This window comes from Brachyistius frenatus, unplaced genomic scaffold (genome assembly GCF_029030835.1).
Source record: "Brachyistius frenatus isolate BFR_SWC_R1_liver_20210118 unplaced genomic scaffold, ASM2903083v1 Contig_129, whole genome shotgun sequence".
NCBI lineage: Eukaryota > Metazoa > Chordata > Actinopteri > Embiotocidae > Brachyistius > Brachyistius frenatus.
Window position 1 is genome coordinate 255905 of NW_027210728.1, and position 22857 is coordinate 278761.

At 41.8% G+C, this 22857-nt stretch overlaps 1 protein-coding gene across 3 annotated transcripts; it reads right to left on the minus strand.

The window, feature by feature from the left end:
• Nucleotides 1-513: 513 nt before the first annotated feature.
• Nucleotides 514-22573, minus strand: chka (choline kinase alpha). Of its 3 annotated transcripts, XM_069714279.1 has the most exons (12): nt 22335-22573; nt 21546-21654; nt 19609-19662; nt 12494-12607; nt 11489-11622; nt 10306-10410; nt 9421-9479; nt 9210-9297; nt 3778-3886; nt 3585-3691; nt 3409-3490; nt 514-2832 (listed from the first exon to the last, which is right to left on the minus strand). In XM_069714279.1, exons 1-12 carry the CDS (start codon nt 22571-22573, stop codon nt 2773-2775), a joined length of 1260 nt encoding a protein of 419 aa, XP_069570380.1. In that variant the 3' UTR covers nt 514-2772. The 3 variants fall into 3 exon arrangements, with proteins under 3 accessions (XP_069570380.1, XP_069570381.1, XP_069570382.1); XM_069714280.1 differs by lacking the exon at nt 19609-19662; XM_069714281.1 differs by lacking the exons at nt 21546-21654; nt 22335-22573 and adding an exon at nt 20967-21259.
• Nucleotides 22574-22857: the final 284 nt, after the last annotated feature.

The following is a 22857-nucleotide window of genomic DNA, read 5'->3' on the forward strand; positions in this document are numbered from 1 at the left end:
TCATACGGTACACGTGACTTCCCGTGTTTTATCCACGGGCTCACGAGATCCATTTGTAAGCAGCAAATGACATTCTGACTTTTTCTACACCACCTCATCCAAACAACAATTCTTCAAATCACAGCTTAGCAGCTTACTCCCCGATTGGCACATCCGGCCGACCTTACTATGACTGATATGAGTAACCAAAAATTACTTTCAAACTGAGCAGCACATCACAGACTAAACCACATTAGTTTGTGGAGTTACATTAAAAAAAAAAAAACCCACTTTGTAGCATTTATTTTGTTTGGAGACTACTTCTAGTGACTCTGCCCTGCTTATTGCTCAACAATACTGCCTTACAAAAGCATACAGCAGTAAGTACAGAAAAAAATAATTTAAATTTTGAACACGGCTTAGCCAAAGTGACTTAATGACTTCCCAGATTGATTATTTCCCACAAAGGAAAAAAAAAGTAGCCGTTATATAAAATCAGTATCTTAACTTTAGTCACTGGAGTTTGATGGTTACTTTTCTTTTTTAAAGCAAAACCTGACATTAAATAAACAAATTATGACCAAATATGTTCCTGTGTTTTGCATTTGTGGAACAGAATATTACTCGTTTATTTCTGCGTACATGGATCAAAAACTTCACTTCTTTAGCCTTAGCAATTTCGCATGGTGTCTGGATTTCGCAATCCAGCTGGTCAAAAAGTTTGCTGGACAAATTTATGCATCAGCTTGACTTTTCCAGCAACTTGAGTTGCTAATATTAGCTTCAATAGCTGGCTATGCACAAATAGTCTAAATTCAGCAAAATGTATTATTGGTGGCTAGAAATGAGAAGGCTGCTTTTAGTTATCCCTGTCTGAAACCAAGAATCAATGCATTGTTTGAAAAAAATCTTTATAAAATTGAAATCCTAAGAATTGCCATGTTTTTACCCAAAATCAGAATGTGCTATTTGGGAATAGAAAGCTTGACAAATGGGGCCGTTTATTCTTCTTCATTGCACCCTTCAACCTTCAAAAAAAGTGCATTAAAATCATTCGTTTTCTATCATAAAAAGGCTTTGCTGTCACTGTCAGCATTTCTAAGGAAGTCTAATAGGCACTGCTACTGTCGTGACAAACTGAGAAGCAAGTCCATGGTACCAGTTAAGAGTGTAAAGAGGAATGGAAATAACACATTTTGAACTATTATGCTCTCTTTTAAAAGGCAAAGTGAAGGCTGTCATAGCAGCAAGTGATAAATCGATGAACAAAAGCATAGTTGGTAAAGTGTTTGGTCCACTTATAACGACATGTAGCGGTGAGGTAGAAGTGAGCTGATCTCTGGATGTTTTGGATGAATTAGTCACTCTCACCATGTCCTTTTTTTTTTTTTTTTTTTAAACACCCATTATCCCTCTGCACAGCACAACACCTACAACTATAACCTTCGACGCACACTCCAATGTTTTTCCGCTCCAGCTCTAAATTTTCTTAAACGTGCATTAAGTGAGATTTTTACCGTGCTCAAGCAGGCGGCGGCCGTTAACGAGCTCGGATTTGACGATATGATTATCAGTGACACAGCTCCACAGGATGGACTTGGTCTTTACTAAAGGCCCCTTTGACAGAGTGCAGTTACTTAGTGAGCTGAGTAATCTACGAAACGCCCGAGTTATTATTTTGGATGACGGGTACAAATGATGAGGCAACTTGGCAGCAGGCACTTGCACCTTAACACCAGTGATGTCACCAAAGAAGCCATTTCCATAGGAACCTTTGTTGTGTTTTTATAGAGTGAAGTGTTATAATTAGGGTTGGTTGTAGAGGTTTTAACAACCAGGCCCATAAAAACATGGGTGGGAATTTTTTTGGCTGAATTTGACAAAGCAAACCCAACACGTAAACTACATCAACTTGTCACATTGATTAATAATAATACTATAAACCCAGCACACCTTTGTCCCTTAAATAGTTGAGAGCAAAGTCACATAACTACTAGTAAGGAAGCCACAAAGCACCAGGCCTAATTTTAACAATACCTGAAGTTTGATATCTTTGATGGTAATTAGGTGGAGCCATCCAGGAAATGATTCCTGGCCTGAAGTAAATGTCAAACACAACCATTTAATAAAGAAAATCAAACAAACAGCTAGTGTGTAATATCTAGTAAATCGGACCTGACGATCAAGTCATGATTTCACCAGCCAACGAGTCGGTCCATCAGTAACAGGTAGGGCCAGGCTACTGGCACATTGAGATCTATATATAATATACATAGTTCAGCAAAACTGGCTGCTTCACTGAGCAGGAATCTCCCCAGACAAGTTCGCATTTTGGTTCTTTCCCACAGAGCATTTCCATAAGGGAATGATCTACACATACACATTGATGCAATGTTAACGCTTCCGATCTAGCTGGAACCGAAATCCACCGCTCTCCCGCTCAAAAACCCCCTCGTGTTAGCGATATGTTTCGAACAAGGCAGAAGCAGAGAGCACTTCTGACTGGCAATGAAGGTTAGTACAAGTCAATGATTTTTTTTTTCTTTCTCTTTTTTTGGCCTTCAAGTCGCTACGCAGTGTAAACTTTGAGCTGCAATGGATTGTGGGGCGTTCTTTAAGCCCCTCGCCACATGATTAGGTTTCAGCTTTGGTCAACACAACACCAACAGTAGCCAGCAAAATCCCCCGCAAGGCAGGGAGCATAAGTAAAGCATGGATCGTGGAATCTTTATCAGCCTTCTCCCGATATTTACGGCTGACCATGTTGAAGATCTATCCATTCGCCTCGCGCCATTAGACAGCCCAGATCTTCTTCTGCTGGAAGTAGGCATCAAATCTAGCCTGGGCGTACTCCTACGACAACAATCAAGTATACATGAATACGGTGTGTAGACACGAGCACAATTCTACTTACAATAATAATAATAAAAGCACACACCAAAAACAATTGTAAAATTCTGAAGTAGAACGTTTGATTACTTGTACTCGAATAATCCACAGGGTAAATTTTTTTATTGACCTTATTTTACACTAATTGTTCCATTAAATGGAAATATTCTGTATATATTTTTTTTTTTACAAGCGTACACACAAAATTTCATCAACCCAATTCATTTCAATGGGAGAGACGAAACATTAGGAACACCTCTCAGTGTAATCCACTGCAGTTCAACATTACAACAAATTATTCTCCAAAATGACAATTAAAATAAATTACCACTTTTTTTTTCCCGTCAGATTGAGTTACAACTGAACATTATGACGCTTCACCAGTCAGTGGTTTCAGTCTTATGGGTGTTTATGGTATGTACGTGTAGTTTTGTTTTTGCTGTTTTTGCCTTGAGATTTGCTGTAGATGAAATTGTGGTCTTGAAATAATATTAAGATGTTTGAAAACCTAGGAAAACATGTTTTGTTTTTTTAACTCACCAGATATCCGAACTTGATGGTTGACAGCCGAGCCTGAATGATGGACCACAGGCCCCAAAAGAAGTGAGATGCCAGGGAGAACCTAAATCAAGGGAACACAGAGACACTTTTGTTTCGTACCTTCTTGCTGAGCTACTTGGTGTCGGGTTACGCCACTTTTCTACACCTGAGCTCACCTGTTGACCTCCACGTAAATCTCCTCCTTCAGCTTCATCTGGTCCATGGCGCTCAGGTTGACGAATCCTTGATCCGACTCACGCAGATAGTTTTCGATGAAGTGGAGCTGCGAGTAAATATTTCACGGCCGTCAGCGGTCTATTAGCACAGCAGAGTAAATAAGCAAATAGCGCGCTAGCATGTTACGCTCACCTGTTGGGCTTTTGAAGGATAGTTCTGAGCGTTGACTTTGAAGAAGGGAAACTCCTCACAGCTGTAGTCGTATATCCATTCACAGAAATGGTTGCCAATATCGAATCCCCTGCAAGGTTAACAGATGGGAGATGGAGGAACTATTATAGGCTGACGACACCTTACAATTAAATACTTCCTGATTGACATCTCATGGTTTAGTTTGGGGTCTTCGTTGTGTTAAGTTATGGTTTCTTTTTATAGATATGTAGTTTATTGTCATTGCTTAAAATCCAGGACTATGCCCTTACTTGACACGTAGCCCCTGTACATCGTGTTTTTATGGTTACAAGCGTGTTAGTGAAAACTACAAAATTCGAAGAAGATACAAAAAATACATAAGTAAACTGAGTATCATTAGGGCCCGAGCACCGAGTGGTGCGAAAGCCCTATTGTTATTCAAGCGATTAATATTCTTTTTCACGTTATCAAAGATAAACTGCACTTTTGGGGGCCTTAACATACTCAAAAACTCATGAAAGTTGGTACACGCATCACTCCTGGCGAAAAATTACGTATTTTAGTGGTTTCGCAAGTGGGCGTGGCCAAATGGCTCGCTAGCGCCCCCTAAACAGAGGCCCCGGCGGCTACATTTACCTACAAACACGAAATTCAGTGGACATGTGTATCACACCTAGTTGTGGTTATTAATACTGTTATCATCTTTAAACAAAAAAAAAAACAGACACATGCAGTCCAAGTCAAAAAAACATTTACATCAATTTTCTCCATATTTCTAATTGGCTTCTCTTTTGCCTCTAATTTCTTGTAATAACTCAAACAAACTTACTCTCAATTTTATAAGTTCCTGTTCTTTATTTGTTTATTTAGTTTATTCTATTATTTCAGGGGGAAATTATTTCTAACTTGATTTAAACTTAAAGTTTCTCCTGTCTTGAGTACTTTTACAGAGAACACACTGACTCATGTGTCCTGTGTGTGTTTCCATCACAAGTAATTGGTTTTGCCTGTTTTTGAAACCCAGCCAACATCTTTTTTGGCTTTGTTTGTTGAGACGAACATAAAACCTGTTTTTTTCATTGAGTTTCAGTCGCTGCCTCACATCAGTGACCTGAAGCTTTGTTTGCGGTCTCGCCCACTGCGCTGAAAAACTGCATTTTATGGGTTAAACGAGCGTAAACTCGGCTGATCCTGGTTTCATCTTGTTCCACCTGACGTCAAGCAAGTGAAAAGAATGACTGCTGCCATCAGATTTTATTAGAAAAATTATGACTTGCTTTGGCTTAGTGACATGTTATGAAACGATGCCTATTTACAGCAAAGCGATTTTGCTGAAACTTAAATGTCAATTTAAGTAAATTAGACAGACAATTTTGATTAATCAATAGTCATTCATCATCAAAATATGAGACTGCTGCTAAATTATACAAGATATTGTATATATGTTTTATATATTGCTGATGTAACCCACATTAGTTTTACCAGCAACTAAAGGGTTAACTCAAACATGCAGTACCGACGTTCACCAGAGGGGCGCTGTGGTGCACGTCGGGAGATCAAAGCCTTCTCCCGGAAGAAGACCCTTTATGCCTTGAATGAAACAGCAGCGTCATGATCTCCACCATGAAGAATCTCATTGGGTTGATTTTTGCTCGATGCTTTTGAGGATCTTTATTTATTTGGTCGTTAACCAGACCGACTCCGAAGGAAAAAGTTTCTTTACGTCTTGAGAAGAATCTCCGGTGAGTGACGGATGCGTTGCTAAGAGTTAGCCGTTGCTGTAGAGCTACAAAGAAGGACAGTTGTTTAGTTGGGCTAAAGATACCGATCAGGAGAGAACAGGAAAAAAACCAGTCTGAGATAAATATTAAATTGTTGTTGAATATTATTTTACGTGGTTGATATCTGTGATTGTGGAGCTACATGTGACCGACGGGGCTAGTTAAGCGCTAGCTCAGCGCTGGGGGGTTAATGCGTCGGCACCTGTTGAACCGAGCGGGAACGATGACGCCATTTTCTTGTTTTAGCGCCAGAAGTTAACGGTCAGATTGAGAACAGCTGTTGAGTGTGTTGCTTAGTAACGGTAGACGTTTAAATAATGCGTGTTAGGTATAAGTGACAGATGTCACTGAGACATGAGTACATGTGTGTGTGAAATATGTTGGTATGTTAATATTGACCATAGTGAATGTTGTGTGTGTATATATATATATATATATATATATATATATGTGTGTGTGTGTGTATACTATTTTACTGGTCATTTACTGTTACACCAACAATAGAGTTTATAAATTATAGTACTGACATCGTATTCAATTCTGCTGTATGCAGATTGTTTTTGTTTGTATGGATCTGTGATGGAGACAGCGATCCCCAGAAACCTCCACAGAGCTGGAGCTGAGTGACCCTGTGACCCCTGATCATCTTCTCCGTGGGTGAAGCTGCATTTGGTCTTCTTGGATTCTCCTGCCGGAGCACCGACGAGCAAGAAGATTCAGATAAGAGTTAGTCTGAGAGCCTCCAGACATAAACTACCTGGGTAGTAGACTGAAAGACAAGAGACTGAAACTGACTGACTGTGGGAGAAATACCAGTATTGGGGTTATTATTTGAATTTGTTATTTTTCTTTTATGTTGTTCCCTTGATTTTGTGTGTTAATAATCTATAATAAATTGCAGTTCAGTTCCTTGTTTTAAACTGCAAACATTTGCCGTGTTTCATTCACTCCCAGAGCGACCTAAAGACAGTCCTAAACTAAAACACAGGAGATCTACTGTGTTACATAGACACTACACTTATATTACTTAAGAATTGCAAAGTTGATTACAAATACCACCATCAAATAGTCTATGAATTATCATTTTTAATCTACTGTTAAACTAAATGCTGATAACATTGTCTTTAATTAAATTCAAATAATGGCTGAATAATAGTAAGAGGAAGTGTTGAGGTTCCATTTGCAGCAAAATAGAGGAATTGCAAATGATGGACGTTTCAAACAGACTCTCTTTGAGGTTGCACTTTGAGCTAAATGCTGACATCAGCAATGACAATGGAAGCTTGCTGATGTGTTTCACAAATATAATAGCTTAGCCTTAGCATTAGGCTATAACATTTCCTAAAGTACAGCCTGAGGTTACCGGAAACATTCGTTTTGCAAATGTTTGCTCAATAACCAAAAAAAAACCCAAACCAAATCGTTGACCTGACGGTGGCGCGAGAAGGAAAGTCAGGGAATTATTGATCAGCAGTGGCAGCAATGACTCATGAAGTCGTTATTTGGATGGCCGTGAAGTTACTTTGTCTTTCACCACATGAAGCAATTTAAAAATGTACAGTAACTCCATCTGCGATTTAATCCAGAACAAATAGACCGCGGCTCCGTGTTATCGTGCCCTGAAGTAGCACTTGGACGCTGATTCCCACACTGTTATCAGGAGCCGGGAATTGTTTCCATCACAAAACCTCCCCGTGCTCCGATTGGGAGGCTACGGACCGGGCTCATCTCCCCCTTCTGTGTTTACACTTCGAGCCAATGCCCGTCAATGGGGGGAGGGGGGAGGGATCTCCACAGCATGTGTTTGGCCTGTGAGCACTTGTGGGAGCGTTCCTCCTGTACGTACATGACAGCATGAGTGGTCACATGTTTGGTATGTGCCCCCATTGGTCACGTGTTTGTTGCGTAACATATGAGGACACTTAAAGGGGCCATGCCGAGGGGGAGCTGGTGGGATGGGGTGGGGTGTGGGGGCGGAGGGGGGCACTCACTGTAATATACATCGTTTCCTTGAAATGAGCGACTCAGGAATTCGCTCCGAGGTGCAGAAAATAAGCGCCCCTTCGGATAAACAATCGCATCATTGTACTCCTTTTTCTATTCTCGCCCGGTCCCACTCCTTCACTGAACGATTGCAGCACTGCTCCACCGTCTCCATTAAAAGCACAGACAGGTCTTTTTCTTTTCTTTTTTTATATATCGCCTCCAATCCACGGCGACCTCACGAGCCTGCCAAATTCTAGTTACATAACAGGGGCCGCAGTGAATATTTTAACAGATGAATTATGATATTGATGAAACGCAGATGCAAGCCGGGCTGCAGTTGGGTTTTTTTTTTAGCCTCTTTTTCCCCTTCGGATTTTTTTGCTTTCTTTCTTTCTTTCTGCCTCCCCGATCCTGTTTCCGAGCACTCAAGGTTGGATGGGAGACGAATAGCTGGCAGGAGGATGAGCGATGCTGAATGCAGCAGCAGCTGAGGGAGATTTTAACATCAGCAGTGTCTGTCAGTTTGCAGTGAAACCTTTGGATCAGACACGACTTGGGACATCATTTTAGTTTCCACCCTTAAAATCGCAGTAATCATAAAGTGTGTCCAAAATTGTGTAACATACAAAAATGAAAGAATAAAGACAGATGATTTCCATGCTAATCTTTCTTGTTTTCTGCAGAGAATCAAATGTCAGTTATTATTTTTTAAATGTCACATTTTATGTTTCGAATACCTGTTTTTGTTTTGACTGAATTCGACTTTTCATAATGTGACACTTTTTTTTTTTTTGTCATGTGATGTTGTATTTAATGACGTAATCTTTTTTTAAGTTTCATTATGACATTTTCTTGTCTGTTTGTCACTTTGCATGTCACGTCTTGTTTTATAAGATCGCTTCACCTGCTCACAGCCTCTTAAACTACCAAGCTGAGCTGACTCCAGTTAAAAACAGTTAGCAGCAACAATGTGAAAATAATTCTAAATCAACATTCGAGTTGTTGCTGTAAGTAAAAATAGACACTGAAATATCCTTTTTTATTTAGTTTAACATGGTTTGAGATGCTATCTCGGTCTACCAACTGCGTTTTTTTGTTGTTGTTGTTGTTTCAGCAATAAAGTAGAGCCAATTAGACGCAATTTCTTCAGATAACTTTGTTGTTTGTCTGTTTTGTCAGTTCTGAAGCTGGACCCCACTTCAATAAAAATATCCTATTTACTGACAAACTGCCTGGAAATGGAGTCTCACAGTCCAGTCTTTGTGACAACAGCATGCACTGTTTTTCCTGTGATAAATATTTTTGTCAGGAGTTAAAACCCAAGATCGGCCACGAGCTTCCTTCCCTTTGTCGTATAAAAGTCAACTCAACAAAAATATGCATTTCCCATCTAGCTATGAAAGTATAAAAATGATTCCCTTGGTGTTTTTTTTTCAAGAGAAAAACTTTCAAAATAAAGTAGAAATAGCTCTGCATTTCTGTTAATTTCAACCAAACAGCTGATCGCTGTAGTTTTCGACATCAACATGACTCAAACAGGATGAAAGAGTGTTTGGAGGAAATAGAGCGGCAGGATGTGTCGTGGGTCTGACGATTGTTTTCAAAGTCGATTACTGTTTAAACTGATGTCGCTCACAATTTGAAAAACGATCGTCGCTAACGTACCTGTAGTTGTAACTGCTGTATTCAAAGTCGATAAGCATCAGCTTCTGTTTGTCGGAGCTCTGGCGGCCTTTCAGCAACAGGATGTTCCCTAAAAGCAGCACACATAACAAAACAAAAGTTAATCTTTCTAAGATAGAAAAAAAGAAAAAAAAGAAGGAAAAAAAAAGCAAACGAATCACGTAAAGGGAAAATTGACATAAATATGTTTTACCTTCTTGACAGTCGTTGTGGCAGAAGACCACGGGAGAGTGGGTGGACTCCAGCAGAGACCTGAACGCACACAAAAAGGCCAAAAGGTAAGCGACAGAGGAGATTTTATTTTAATCTACTTGTTTCACTTATTATTTAACTAATTAAAAACTTCTGCAAACATCCATAGAGATAATAAAGAAAGTTAGTTTGGTCAACGAGAAAACAAACCTATAAGAAGAATTGTGTGATTAAATGTGACGCTGATTAATTAAGTAATGATTAAAATGAAAGACACTTAGTCCTCCAACATCTGCTCAGGCTAGTTTAGATGTCTCGAAAGCTCTTGGCTACTTTGAGTAAGACTAATTTCTTTATTGATATATGGAATAATACAAAAAAATCTTATTTAATAAGGACTCTTTTTTTTTTAACTAAAATTCTCTTTTAAAAAATAATAATAATTTAACAGGATATTTTACTGTAAAAATTTCGCCAAGAATATCACATAAATTTTTTTTTAAAAAACTGATTACTGCATTCATAAAAAACTGTTTTTCTCACAAACTACGAGTCATGTTTTCCTTGTTTCTGTCAGCTGCTGCCGAATGGAAACACAACTCTTCCGTCTAACCTACATTTGACTCATCTAACAGCAAATTTTACACTGATTTTAACTCCGTAGAAAAGTCCTAACATCGCTTTGCGACGGTCTGATTGTTCTTTTGGAACCAAAACTGATCCACAAAATAACATTTCAGTGCGGCAGGTCGGCGTTCGGTCACATTTTTCTGCTGAAAAACAGCATCGCGCGCAGACATTCGCTTACGTGACAGCTTGTTTGGAAACTTGTCAGGCATGTGTATGTTGTACAGTGACGTGTGTGTGTGTGTGTGCAGGAACATACTTGAGCATATCCATCTCCTGTGGGAGGTTGTAGGCCAGCAGGCGGTTGAAGCGGCGCAGGTGGGACTCTCTGGTGAAGTTCAGCCTCATGACTTGGCTCAGGTACCTGGCCAGAGTGTTACGCACACGGTTACTGCACACATTCCTTGTGCCTCATTTCTGTTGCATCAAATGTGGCACAATTTTAAGGGTCTCGGTACTTGATCCGTCACTGGCGAGCAAGAATTTCACCTTATCGAAAACATGCAACGTTGGCTGGCGAACCAGCTTCACGTAATCAACATGTTGTGGTCACGATTTTCAGATAGGCATTTCAATATATGAAGTCAAACAGTACATGCGACTGTCGTCTTTCCAAATGTTCCCTTGTGTTTTTGTATTTTTTTTTTACCGGCGCATGGTAGTAATGCATTACTACTGCCAGAAGGTGGCGTTGATACACCTGAACGACATTAGGAATGGAAAAACACCTGGCTGCGAATCTTTGCCAGGTGAAACTGTGTTGATGTGAGAATAGTTGAATAGTTCCCAGCGAATATCGATAGTATTTTTGCGTGAAATCCCAACCAGGGACTCAATGGTGAATTTTTAAATTCAGGAAGTGCACACCATCTTCGGTAACCAAAAGCGATTGAGGGCGCGTTCAATAACACAAAACGATGTGGGGCATATTTCAGCCCAGATACTCTCATTCTGATATTCTAACTTCATCTCGGTCGTGAACGTTTTTTCAGCTGCCGGCTGTTGTTTTTGCTCTTTTTGCGCAAAAATAAAAGACAAAATTACTTCCAAGAATGTTTTTCAGGACATTTTGACACTTTTTACTCTTCGTCCATGTTTTTTTTTGTTGTTTTTTTCAACTCAAACATTTTCAAGTTTAACAGGTGAGTGATTGATGTGTTATTCATTTTTTTACCTGGAAATTTACTAAATCAGTTTCACACACACACACTCATGTTATCTTTATGGAATGTCGGTGGAACAAGAAACCAGATTTTATTGCCACACGCTGAGACACATTGTGCAACAAATACACTTCAAGAAACTTTAAACAGAAGTGCTTCGTGTTTAAGTGGCCACCTCATACTTGTCGATAAGCTATCAGTGGTGTTATCTTGTGAAAGCTTAAGTTACTGACTGAGGAAAACTAGGTCAATTACATGGTGACGAACTGAACGACTTACTTGTCCATTGTTCCAAACAGCCACTTTGGTTCCTTGTTGAATGGCATCCTCATCCCATGAAACTTGGCCATCTTCTCTGCAACCTCCGCGGAGATGCTGGAGTCACCCAACTCACAGGTGTCCAGTTTACGGCTCTGTCAATATCGTCGATATTAAAAACTGATTATTTCATCGCGATTTTCAGTATTCTAGACTCTAGACTACCTCGAGCAAAAAAAATTAAAAAAAACTTTGAGGATGTTGAGTAAAATGAAACTGAAATACAAAAACGAAAGCACCCCCCGTCTGCAGCTCCGTGGTGTGTGTGTGGACGGCAGCTGTTGTTTTGTAATTAATAAAAGCATCTAACAAACCATACAAATTTTATTTTTAAAATTACAATCATCTGTACATTAAAGTCCATTTAAAAGATATTTTTGTCACCATTAACTGTGCTGAAAACGGTGACTCCGACATCCAATGTACATACCGAAGAGAGACTTTTGTGCGCGTTATACCTATTGACTGTATGCAAAAGTGGACGCAGCTTCCGGGTCTGAAAAATGAGGCCGATGCGAAAGCGCCTTAAGCTGCAATACCACCGAGTGCCACTAGAGGGCGGCTCCAAAAAGCCTACCGGCTCCATAGACTCCCATTCAGCTCGTCTCATGAAATTCGAAGTCAATACGTTTTTTGTTATCTCTGTGTTGTTAGCTAAAGCCCCTCCTTATTTGTTTTCTGTCCGTCCATTGGAAAATAATCGATTGACAGGCCTGCCATGCAATCAGGTTACAGCTATCGGCGGGCGGGACGTAGTATCACCGGGTTTCCAGTCAGATCGAGCCAGATCCACCGTTGCCATTCGGTTATAACTAATAAGCCCGGCTGTATTGGGTCACGGCTGCTTAAAATGGTGTTCCAAATATTTTGTCCACCCCCTTTTTCTCCCACTGTTTTACATGATGATACAGTTTTACAAGTAAAGCGGCCCGTGCGTGGCGTATGACTGACAGCACGGTGACTTACGGGGACGTACTGCTCCAGGCGGCCCTGAGGGAAAATGCCGTAGAGTTTAGGTCCGAGCTCCCTCTCCGCCAAGATCGCAAACATCACACTCTCCAGCACCATGGCCTCCGCCCCCTAAAAAAACAACAAACAAAAAAACAACACAACAACACACAGGAACAGTGAGAAACTCGGCATTTCAAAACTACGAGAGGAACCCACGCCGCCGCCACGACTGTCCGTCGGCGCCGCTGGGTGGAACAAGAACAGAAAGAGCTTCCTCCGGTCGCACTCTGGAAAAACATGAACGTTAGACGTGAAGGGATTTTCCTCTTCAGCACCTTTTCAGACACTCGATCGGCCGCGGTGATTGGTTTCGCGTTAAAACAATGAGTCTCTGTTGAATGAGGTCAGGAAGATCCACGGGCCTGTTTTACTGAACGCTGCGTCGACAGCGGGACGTCGGAAATCCCACGACTGGATGTCCGTAACCTGCCTGATGCATTTTTTTTTTAATGTTTTGGATTATTTATATTTTAGATGTCACGTACTGTGCTGCAGGGATTCTTTCTGAAACTTCTCAAGTAAACATTACATCATCGTTGTTCATACATCAAATTGAAAAGAAAAACATTTGTATTTCTACATTTTTAAGCCTGAATTTTGTAATTTATCTATCTTCAGTATAGAAAATCCACACCAAATCCACAATTTTTTTTGGAAAGACAATGTCACATATTTTGCTTAATTGTAGATCAATTTAGGGATTCAAATACAATACCAGCCATTAATGCCAGCATGATGAAAATGTTAAACAATGCTAAACATTATAACTAACATAAACATTTCATCAGGCGAAGCATCCTGTTAAATCTACAGTAAGTAAGTAAAGTAAAATTTCCAATTTGTTGTCCTGTAACAAATATTTACTCCTCCGACAAAAGAAATCTTCTCCCTGAAAGATCATTTCAGTTTAATACAAACGTATTTGAGTGTGTTTGGCCATCTTGAATTTGATCTCTAAAGCAGTTCGTTAATCACATTTAACTTCTTTGTGTAGAGGAAATGCTGATAGGGGCCTTTTCGCTTTACCAGTTCGTTCTTGTGAGATGTTTATATTCAGACGTTTAGACTGTAAAACAAAACGAGCGCTTTTTCAAGGTTTTCTTAAGCAGGCAAATCGCCAAAGCAGCTTTACAGAAGAGAAAAAAAAACAACAACAACAACTTGAGGTCTGACGTGTGAAAATGCCAGAGCGTTAGCAGAGTGAAGCGCATGTCTGGAAGGGGAGGCTTAAAAAGGAAATCGGAGGGGGTTGGGGGGGTCTGAATGAAGAGAAACGTTGGGGTTAGTTGAGTTTGCCTGTCAGAGCGGTGAGGAGAACACAAGAGGTAGATTAAAACTTCCAGGGAGACTTGGCTTCGCCTTGAGCGGCGCGTCACCGTCGAAGCCTCGTCTTCGAGACACGCACAACTCCCACGCTGATACACGCAGGCCACGAAATCCCAACGGGGGGCGTCCAAGGTTAACGGCGAGGACGTCCTCTCACGCAACACAAACGACCCGCGGAGGCCGGCGGACCAACGCTCGCTCGCTGGCTTCCCTCCCGACTTTATTCTCCCTCCTCTCTTTGTGCAGAGCGGACAGAAAAACCGGGCTTCTCACCAAATAGGCAGGAGGTCACTCGGCAGAGGAAGAGGGTGGAGGGTGGGGGTATCGGGGGGGGAGGGGCACTAGTTAATTAACACTGAAGCTAACAAAGGTGAAGAGATTCGAGGGCTCATTCTACCGATAAATTATTCTGTGGGAAGCTGAACTCCAGATTCGTGAAGCGTCTAATTCGATAGCGACCACAGACCCGAGTTTCATCCCTAACATTTCCCCAATTTGATTAGTCGCATATTTGTCTTCAAAAAAAATGCTGCATTTACCAGGCAGGTAACAAAACAACACGGTTGAGTTGCATTATGGGAAATGTAAGTACCACTTCTTAAACGGCATCGTCCACACAAGGGACTAAAGATCTGGATACTCCGGCCTCCGTGGCTTCGACTTGAACTGTTATTTTTCAGTCGGTCTCTATAAAGTCCTTCGTTTCCGTGGAAGTGAAAATGCTTAAATCGCTGCGCTTGTTCCTTTAACGTTAATACCTCAAAGTGGTGGAGCCCTAAAAAGCTGCGGTAAAGAAAAAAAAAAAAAAAAAAAGCAGCATGACTTTGCAAGCCTAATAACCCTCTTAAGTGAATAACCTTCAGATGGATTGCTGCAGAGACAGGGATTTGGATCTGAGCACCGGCGGTAGGGGAAGGAGGAGGAGAGGGGTTGGAGGGGGGGTTTGGACACGATCCAGGGGTATGTGTTCCAGCAGGAAGCCGGCTCAAAGACAACAACACTGCCTTCTCGATGTTACGCATTATCTTGAACCACGCTGCGACCATATCTTTCAAAAACAGAACCGTACCGCACCACCGACAGAAAGGCTCAACTCTGACTTTTAGTGGTGGTGGAGGCTGGAATTAATCCGTACATCACGACCTAAATAAAAGGTTTAAATTCAACAACAACCTCAGTTTTTTTGTTGTTGTTGTTTTTTAATATAAGCGGTGAACAACAATAGAAAATTATAGAAAATTCGAGCTCCAGACGTCGCGAATACCACAAGAGGGCGCCGTTCGTATGGACTCGTACGACCCCGTTTGAAAGCAGCACGACGCTAATTCTGCTCACGACTTTTTTCGTTCAGATGTTTACGAGCTATTTAGCTGCCTCTCCTGCGCGGCGTGCGTTATGTTGAATTACTCCTCCGCCTCCTTTAGTCATAAACAATTCATCTAATAAATGTACGTTAAAAAAAAAAAAAAAAAAAAAACAGTCGTTAGCTGCTACGCTTTGTAAAATGCCCGAACAGCTCGAACAAATGAAAAGTCGGCGTCCCGGATGCTCCCCGTCGGTGACATAACGCCTCGTCTGCAGAGGGCAGATCACATGCGGTTTAAATCTCCGACGAGTTATCCGCATTACCATAATCATCTTGATGTCCATTCAGCCGGGACAACGAGTCAACTGGCAGCCGGTACTCCCACGGGGTGAGGCTCTGAGGACGCCTCACCCCTCGGCCCATATTCCAGTGACTCAGCGGGAAAAAAAAACGTTGACTCTTTAGATGGACCAACCCAGATGTCACGCAGACGAATCTTCTAGATATCGGTGATGTCGCCCTTTTTGAGGCCTAATATCTAATTAATGACGGAGATATTTTCAGATGGACCGACAGAAAACTAATAAGAAGCAAATGACACCATCCTGACTCGTGGAAATATGTTCAAAGACTTCATATTTCATGAGACAAGTTGAATGAAACCGGAGCCTGTTTGAAGGTAACTCCTAGTGGTCCTCAGTGGTATTGCACTGTAAAGCATTTCTATAAAAGGGAACTCCTTTCAGCGTAACAAAAACTGTCCCAGCTGATCGCAACTTATTAAAACGCAACCCGCCGGCATTTTTAGACGGATATCGACCGTTTAACGAAGAGGCCGTCCAGTATTTCCGTATTTTAGCAGCACTTGCTACAGATCGGGCAGTTATTTACCCTTTAAGTCAACGGAGGCTCACGTTGTTGCGGAGCTGTTACCGACTGAATTTATTTGTTGTTGTTGTTTTTCTTTTAGATTGAACTCCCAAAAGATCCAGGAGAGGTATAACATTGCCTCTTGTGATAAATGTGTATTTTAATGTGTACAAACTTGGACTTGATTCTATATTTTTCTTTGTGTATTTTGTCTGTGTTTCAGGTTATGCCATCTTTTTTTTTTAATTTTTTATGCCTGGTTAAATAAAAGGCAAATAGAAATGTACATATATATATATATATATATACTCTAAAGCTTCGGTGAGCTCGTAACCTACGCATGCCGCGTACCGGGTTGACAGTAGGACATGATATCAAGTCAGGGATTAATTTCTCTGAATGCAATGAGCTTTACGAGCGCCAGGTATTGGAGATAATTACTGTGACTCTGACTGAGACTGTGCCTGTGTTCTCTTATGGTCTAAATTTAGCCTCGGTGATAACGAAGAAGTGGGACATACCAAATAATTGTCCCCTGTAGGGGTGTTATCGTCTCACACTAGTCACTCTTTAAATTAAACCTGCTTTTCAGATTTCAGATCAGATTTTTAGATCAACACTCGTGATGTGTTTACACAGGCTTCGGAGTCCCGTCCATGATTTAAACGTCAGTAGCAGAAATGAACTGGGCCATTCGTGTTCGCCGCTCTGAGGCCCGGTTGGCTACCGCATCGACCGCCGCCGGCCTCGGTTTCATTTCCTTTGACCTATTTTAAATGCCAGCGTTCTGCTTTCTGCTCCGTTTGATTTGTCTCGCTCGCTCTCCCCGACGAGTCGTCTACCGGTTCGATGGTTAATTATCAACGGTTCGAAGAAGTGAAGCCAGCTTGCCATTCAGAAACGTTTAAACATGTCCTGATAAACGGCCGCCTTCCCCCTTCCCTTTCCTTTCCCCCTCCCCCTGCTTCCTGTTGTTAGACAGGAAACAGAAACTTCCTGTAGTAAACCTGAATATCCTCTCTGCATGAAGAGGAACTGCTCCTCGTCACATCACACGGGCTGAGAGATCGCCGTTCCTCCCGATTAAAGCTGAATATTAAATCGTCAACGCTTGTCAACAACATTGCCGCTGTGTTTCTCTTGAGATGTTTGGCGGGCCGGCCTTGAAGCAGCAGGTGCACCGCGAGCCGCTGACAGCTGCTGTTTTAACCTTAATACTTATCTCTTCTGCTATGTGTGTCAATAAGCCAGGAAGGGTAAAGACAGTCACGACGGGGTCACATCTGTCTGAACTGAGCAGAATCAAGAGGGGCACATCTGTCAGTGAACTCGTCTCAAAGGACGGCGATAAGGGTGGGAGGGGTAGAGGGGGGGGAGGGGGAGGGGTAACCGGTCACGGTTATGTAACACCCACCAACCACAGTGCAGTTTACATGCTGTACGGAGGAAATTAGTATTTTCCTGTTAATTATTTTCTACATTAATCAGCTCATAGTTTGGTCGATTAAATGTCCAAAAAAAAACAACAACAGTAAAACAGTTATGGGAAATTCCCCAGAGTCCAAAGTTAAATCTTGAAAATCGTTTCAGCTCTGACATAAAAATCGTAAAATGTCCTAGTTGGTGCTAGATTTATTATCTTTGAATTTCTAAAACTCAATCAAAATGAAACCCAAAGTCAATTATTTAACATAAACGCACAGCATAAACAAATACACTTTTTATACGCATCCTTTTAAATTGGGCTATTAAAACTTTGTGACCCTGATGTGTACAAGACATTTAACATTACTTTTCTTTTTTTTTTTTATATAGTGGCATACATGTTCAGTTTATACCGGTAACTTATTCACATTTGTAGGCAGTTTATTGTAAATTAGTAGCTATTCAAAAGTGCTTAAATCCACCAGAAACTCTACGCTACTATTTTCATTCACTACTTATTTCCTTACTTTAAAAAAAAAAAAAAAATTTTTTTATCGGTTGCCGTTGAGCTAGATTAAACTCTTCGGTATGTAAACAGTCTGACGTCACGCTGCTACGCCGCCGCGAGGATTAATTCCTCGTCATCCGATCAAATTACCGAAAGGCCGGATTAGAGGGACGGAAAAGGATGAGCGGCGGTTCGTCTGCGTCACGTGACCCCGTCGTGACTCGGCTTCGTCGTCGGAGGGTCAAGGGGTCGCGATCGCGTGACGCGATGCGGGGCAGGAGAGCATCTAGGTCAGCGGGTGGGAGGCTTTGGACAAGGCCGCCTGACGCCGACGCTGCTTCGTCTCTTACTTTGTCGGCGTGTTTCCTCGGTTGAACCTTGCCGATGATCTATTCTGCCTTCGCTTAATGAAACACCTGCTCACAACTCACCAACATGCAATTCAGCATTTTAGCTTGTAATTACTTTGCATTTTAGCAAATATTTAAGCAGTTTTTTGGTTGTTGTTTTTTTTTTTTATGACAGCGGTCTGACAAACATCTAATAGTTGCTGACTGGCCAGAATCTGTTCATAACAATACGACATCACCAAAAACTTTTTTTTTTATCTCTGTGGTTGCTCAATAAGAGACCCGATACAATATTTCTTCATCAGGTATTTATTTAATGATTTACACGAATTGCACGCGGTCCAGTTACTCTACGGACACGGACTCATTGTGCAACAATTGCAATAAAAAATGTTAAAAAAAAATAAAAGTCTTCCAGCTGTCAGTTTATTGGATCCCGCTGGCGAAAACCAAAACGACAGATCTACGATAAATCAATGATTGGAAATAATGAAGGGTGTGATGTTGAGCTTCAGTTCCACGTTGTATTCGGGCTACAATGGATTTAATTCATATTTATTATTCTGTTTCTTCAAATCAAGACCGAAGACTTTTCTGTTTTGCTGCCTTTCGCTGAACCAGGTTTGAGGACGTCTTAAGCTGCACTGTAACTTTTATCCTATTTTAAGCTCGCTTCATGTTTTAATCGCTGTTCTTAATTGTTTTTAAATGTCCTTTTCTTTTTGCCTGGTGTTTTGATGCTTTTAACGGTTTTATGCAAAGCGCCTTGGATTTCCTTGTTGTTGAAATGTGCTCTACGGATGAACTGTTAACACTTCATCATTGTTAGCGGCCATGAAAGACGATAAAGCATTTTGTTTGTTGGGACTTTTTGGGGTGTGTTAGAAAAGGACAGAAACTACAGTTTGGATTTGCACGTTAGGAACTATCGCCGTCTAAATAAAAAAAGAAGAAGCCGTACAGCGTTTGAATCACGAGGCTTACTGCTTTAAAATGACGTCTAACAGCTCGTGTTGAGGGGTAAAAAGTGAAAAACGGAAATGGAACCAAAAAAAAAAAAGTGATGAATAAACAGCATTTCCCAACTCAGTTTATATAATCATGCAGTGTCGGGGGAAGGTGGGTCGGGGGGTGGTGGGTGTTAGAAAAGGTGGAGGACTGGGTGTTAAATCGATTCTGAAACTTGAGATACAAAAAAAAAAAAAAAAAAAAAAGGTTCATACATGACATGAGTCGGGTCGGGGGTGTCGGACACGTACGGTGCACCGGTCGTCCAGTTACTTACTTGCAAGTGATTTTCTTTGTTTGACTGTCTCGAATCCCCTTTATTACAGGACATCTATCAACGAGAGAAAAAGGAAACAACTCTCCGTGAGTACATTGCCGGGCCGTTCCACGAGCGTCAACACATCACACAGTCGGCAGCTCCTCGGCCGCGGGTTTCAGACAAGTACAGTAGGAGGTCAAAAAAAAAAAAATTCAAAAAAAAAAAAACACCCAGCGAGTCTTTTTTTTGGGACGTTAAAAGTGCTAAAAAAATAAAAATAAAATAAAATAAAAGGGATTGTTGGGGACTAATCGCAGCGCCCTCCCCCCCCCGCCCCACCGGACTAACCCGCTCCACGGCAACGAGCCATAAACGGATGTCACCGCGAATTCAAATCCCGCGTCCGTCGCATGTCTTCGTCGCCCGAGAAACGCGGCTCGGTTTAATCATTAGCAGCCGCGCGCCCCGACGTCCGAAGCTCCTTAATCGTTTTGGCTTTTTGATCGGACGGCGCTAATTTCCCTCCCGAGAGACGGCCGCCGTTACCTCGGTGAAGGACAGCAGCTGCCGTCGCTCTCAACGGACGGCAATAAAAGCGAAACCCGCTCGCTCGCCCGCCCATTAGCGACCGCACGCCACGACCCGAGTGAACACTTAACGCCGGCGTCGTCGGCCGGGAGGTTAATGAAAATTAATCCCCCCTTTTTTTTTTTTTTTTTTTTTTACGGCGGGTTAAATGGCAAAAAAAAAAAAAAAATTAGAGGCCGAGAAGAAGCTCCGCATCTCGGCGACGTTGGGTTTATTTGTGTTTTGCAGGTAGCCGCGTGCCGCCGGAGACGTAACGTTTATCTTCTGAAGGGGGTTTCTGTCACGCTTTTAAGGAGCTCTTGAACTCTTGGACTCTGTGAGCCACGTTGGGCTCGCTGATTAAAAAAAATAAATAAATAAAAAATGTTGCTACTGCAAGTAAAAGCATCATCTATCAACAAAACTGCACGCAGGCTGACGACTTGTGGTCGTATTTGTTTTTACATTTTTTTTAAAAAAAAAAAAAAATTCTCAGATGAGACGGCTGCGAATGTGCTCAGTCATCATCATCATCATCATCATCATCATCATCGGGCTGCTGCGTTTTGTCCACTAGCTCAAAAAAAACCTAAATAAATTTTAAAAAAAAAATCAAGCTGACTTCTTAACAAGGGATTTAGAAACGGGAACAAAAAAACAAAAAAAACACCAAAAAAAAAAAGAGACCTTTCTCCACTTCTGTTTTCCCTCCATTACCGCGGTAACTCCCGGCGCTTGTCGTGCTACATTAATGTGTGTGTTACATCTCTGTATTAGGCTGCTGAGATTTCGGGGATCTCATACTGTACCGTGTTTTTTGGTGGGTTCACCTGGGAACAAGAGTGCCCAAGGGCACGCTCCTTTGGGAAGCCTACGGCAAAGAACACATGCATGTACAGCCATGGGGGGTACATCACCATGTACAACAATGGCTAACACGCACGCACACACACACGCACACGCACACACACACACACGCGTGAAGTCATAACTGCACATGCATGCACACGCTAGCCTAACAGAAGCATATGAGCTACGCGCACACACGACAGCCTCTTGACACATCACACTGTTATCATGTTTGTTTCCCTCTGACCTTTGACCCCAGTTACATGAGTCATCTCTGTGATAAAGGCAGACACAAAAAAAAAAAAGAAAAAAGAGGTTTAGTGTTTTGATTTTGTTGTTGTTGTTTTAACTGGTATTTCATGTGGTGCGTCGTGTGGCAGCAGACTAATTAACTAAACACTGGTCTGTCTTACTTTGTGTTCGTACAGTTAAAAAAAAAAAAAACACAACACACACAAAAAAAAAAAAACAACAACAAAAACGGCCGCTCAGCCGCTCGTCAATAAGAGACAAAAAGTGACGGGAGGTGCGGCTCCCACCTGCAGGATGGCCCCGTAGAGGCGCAGCAGGACGTTCCTCGGCTCGTCCCCGACGGACTCCACGTCGTCGGGGACGCTGCACAGGAAGAGCTTGTTGCTCAGACCACCCCTGGAAGACAAGACAGTCGATGTGTTTATTTGTTTATTTATTTATTTACACGTGCATGACCACACAAGATCCAGAATAAATATCTCATTTCAGTCCGAGCATGCCGAGGACACTGTCGAGCTTGTAAAAATCAATCCCAAATTTGATGACGACGTCGCAAAAAAAAACCCCAAAAAAACCAGGACATATTTACAGCTTTTTATCTCACTTTAAAAAATAAATAATAATAATAATAATAATAAAAAGACATTTTGTCGTCTGTGGTGAGTTCAGACACGTTTAAATGGTTTCTGGCAACATCTCAGTCACTCAGGATGGACACCAACTCAAAAAGACCCATTTGGACATCTTTATTGTAATCAACTGCGACATATTTAAAGGGACAGTCCGACTAAAAAAAAAAAAAAACCGGAGATCACACTGTTCTGATTTATTTTATTTTGTGTGTGAATTAAATAATAATAATAATAAACAACAACCCTGAAGCCCCTAGAAATGTTTTCAAAGCATCTAAAACGGGTGCTGCTTTACTCCCACAGGTTTATTTGACATATATCTCAGCGTCACGTGGTGACTCGGTGCTCGTCCGAGAATGACCTCATCTTCCGAGACAACCGCGCGCGACGATAAGCACCTTCGTGACACCTTCTCGTCACGAAGGTGAAGGCAACGCGCCGTACCTTATGATGGTGATGTGGAAGTCGTCCTCGGCCAGGCTCTTCCAGGCTCCGTGCAGGAACTCCCTGCACCAAAGATAAGCCTTGCGGCGCGTGTCGAGGTCGGGCTGGTCCTCGGCGCGGACCAGCTCCTTGCGGTCCTCCTGGATGTCGGGCTGCACCTGCAGCACGTTCTCGGTCACCAGCAGCCCGAGCGACATGGAGGGGGAAGAAGACACCCCGTTGATAAATTTGGTTTTCATTTTTTTTTTTTTTATTTCCTTTAATTTAGGAGAAATAAAAGGAAAGAAGAAAGAAAACGCGCAGCCCCCCTCCCCTTCTCTGGGTTTTTTTTTTTTTTTTGCCGCACGAGGATTTATTTCGCTATTTCCTCTCAGGAAATGTGATTTAAAAAAAATAAAAAAAAAAAACTAGTGGAGTTTATTTCTTTTTCTTTATTACTCGTTGGTAAGGCTCGCGGTAGCTTGGTAACGGACGCGGAGACAGGCGGAGACAGGCGGAGACAGGCGGCGGCGGGGACCGTTCA

Coding starts and splice junctions, on each gene's coding strand:
- chka (XM_069714279.1), bottom strand. CDS start 22,573: ATGAAAACCAAATTTATCAACGGGGTGTCTTCTTCCCCCTCCATGTCG. Junction 3,887..9,209: donor TACAGCAGTTACAACTACAG/GTACGTTAGCGA, acceptor TTAACCTTGCAG/GGGATTCGATATTGGCAACC. Junction 3,692..3,777: donor ATCCTTCAAAAGCCCAACAG/GTGAGCGTAACA, acceptor ATTTACTCGCAG/CTCCACTTCATCGAAAACTA.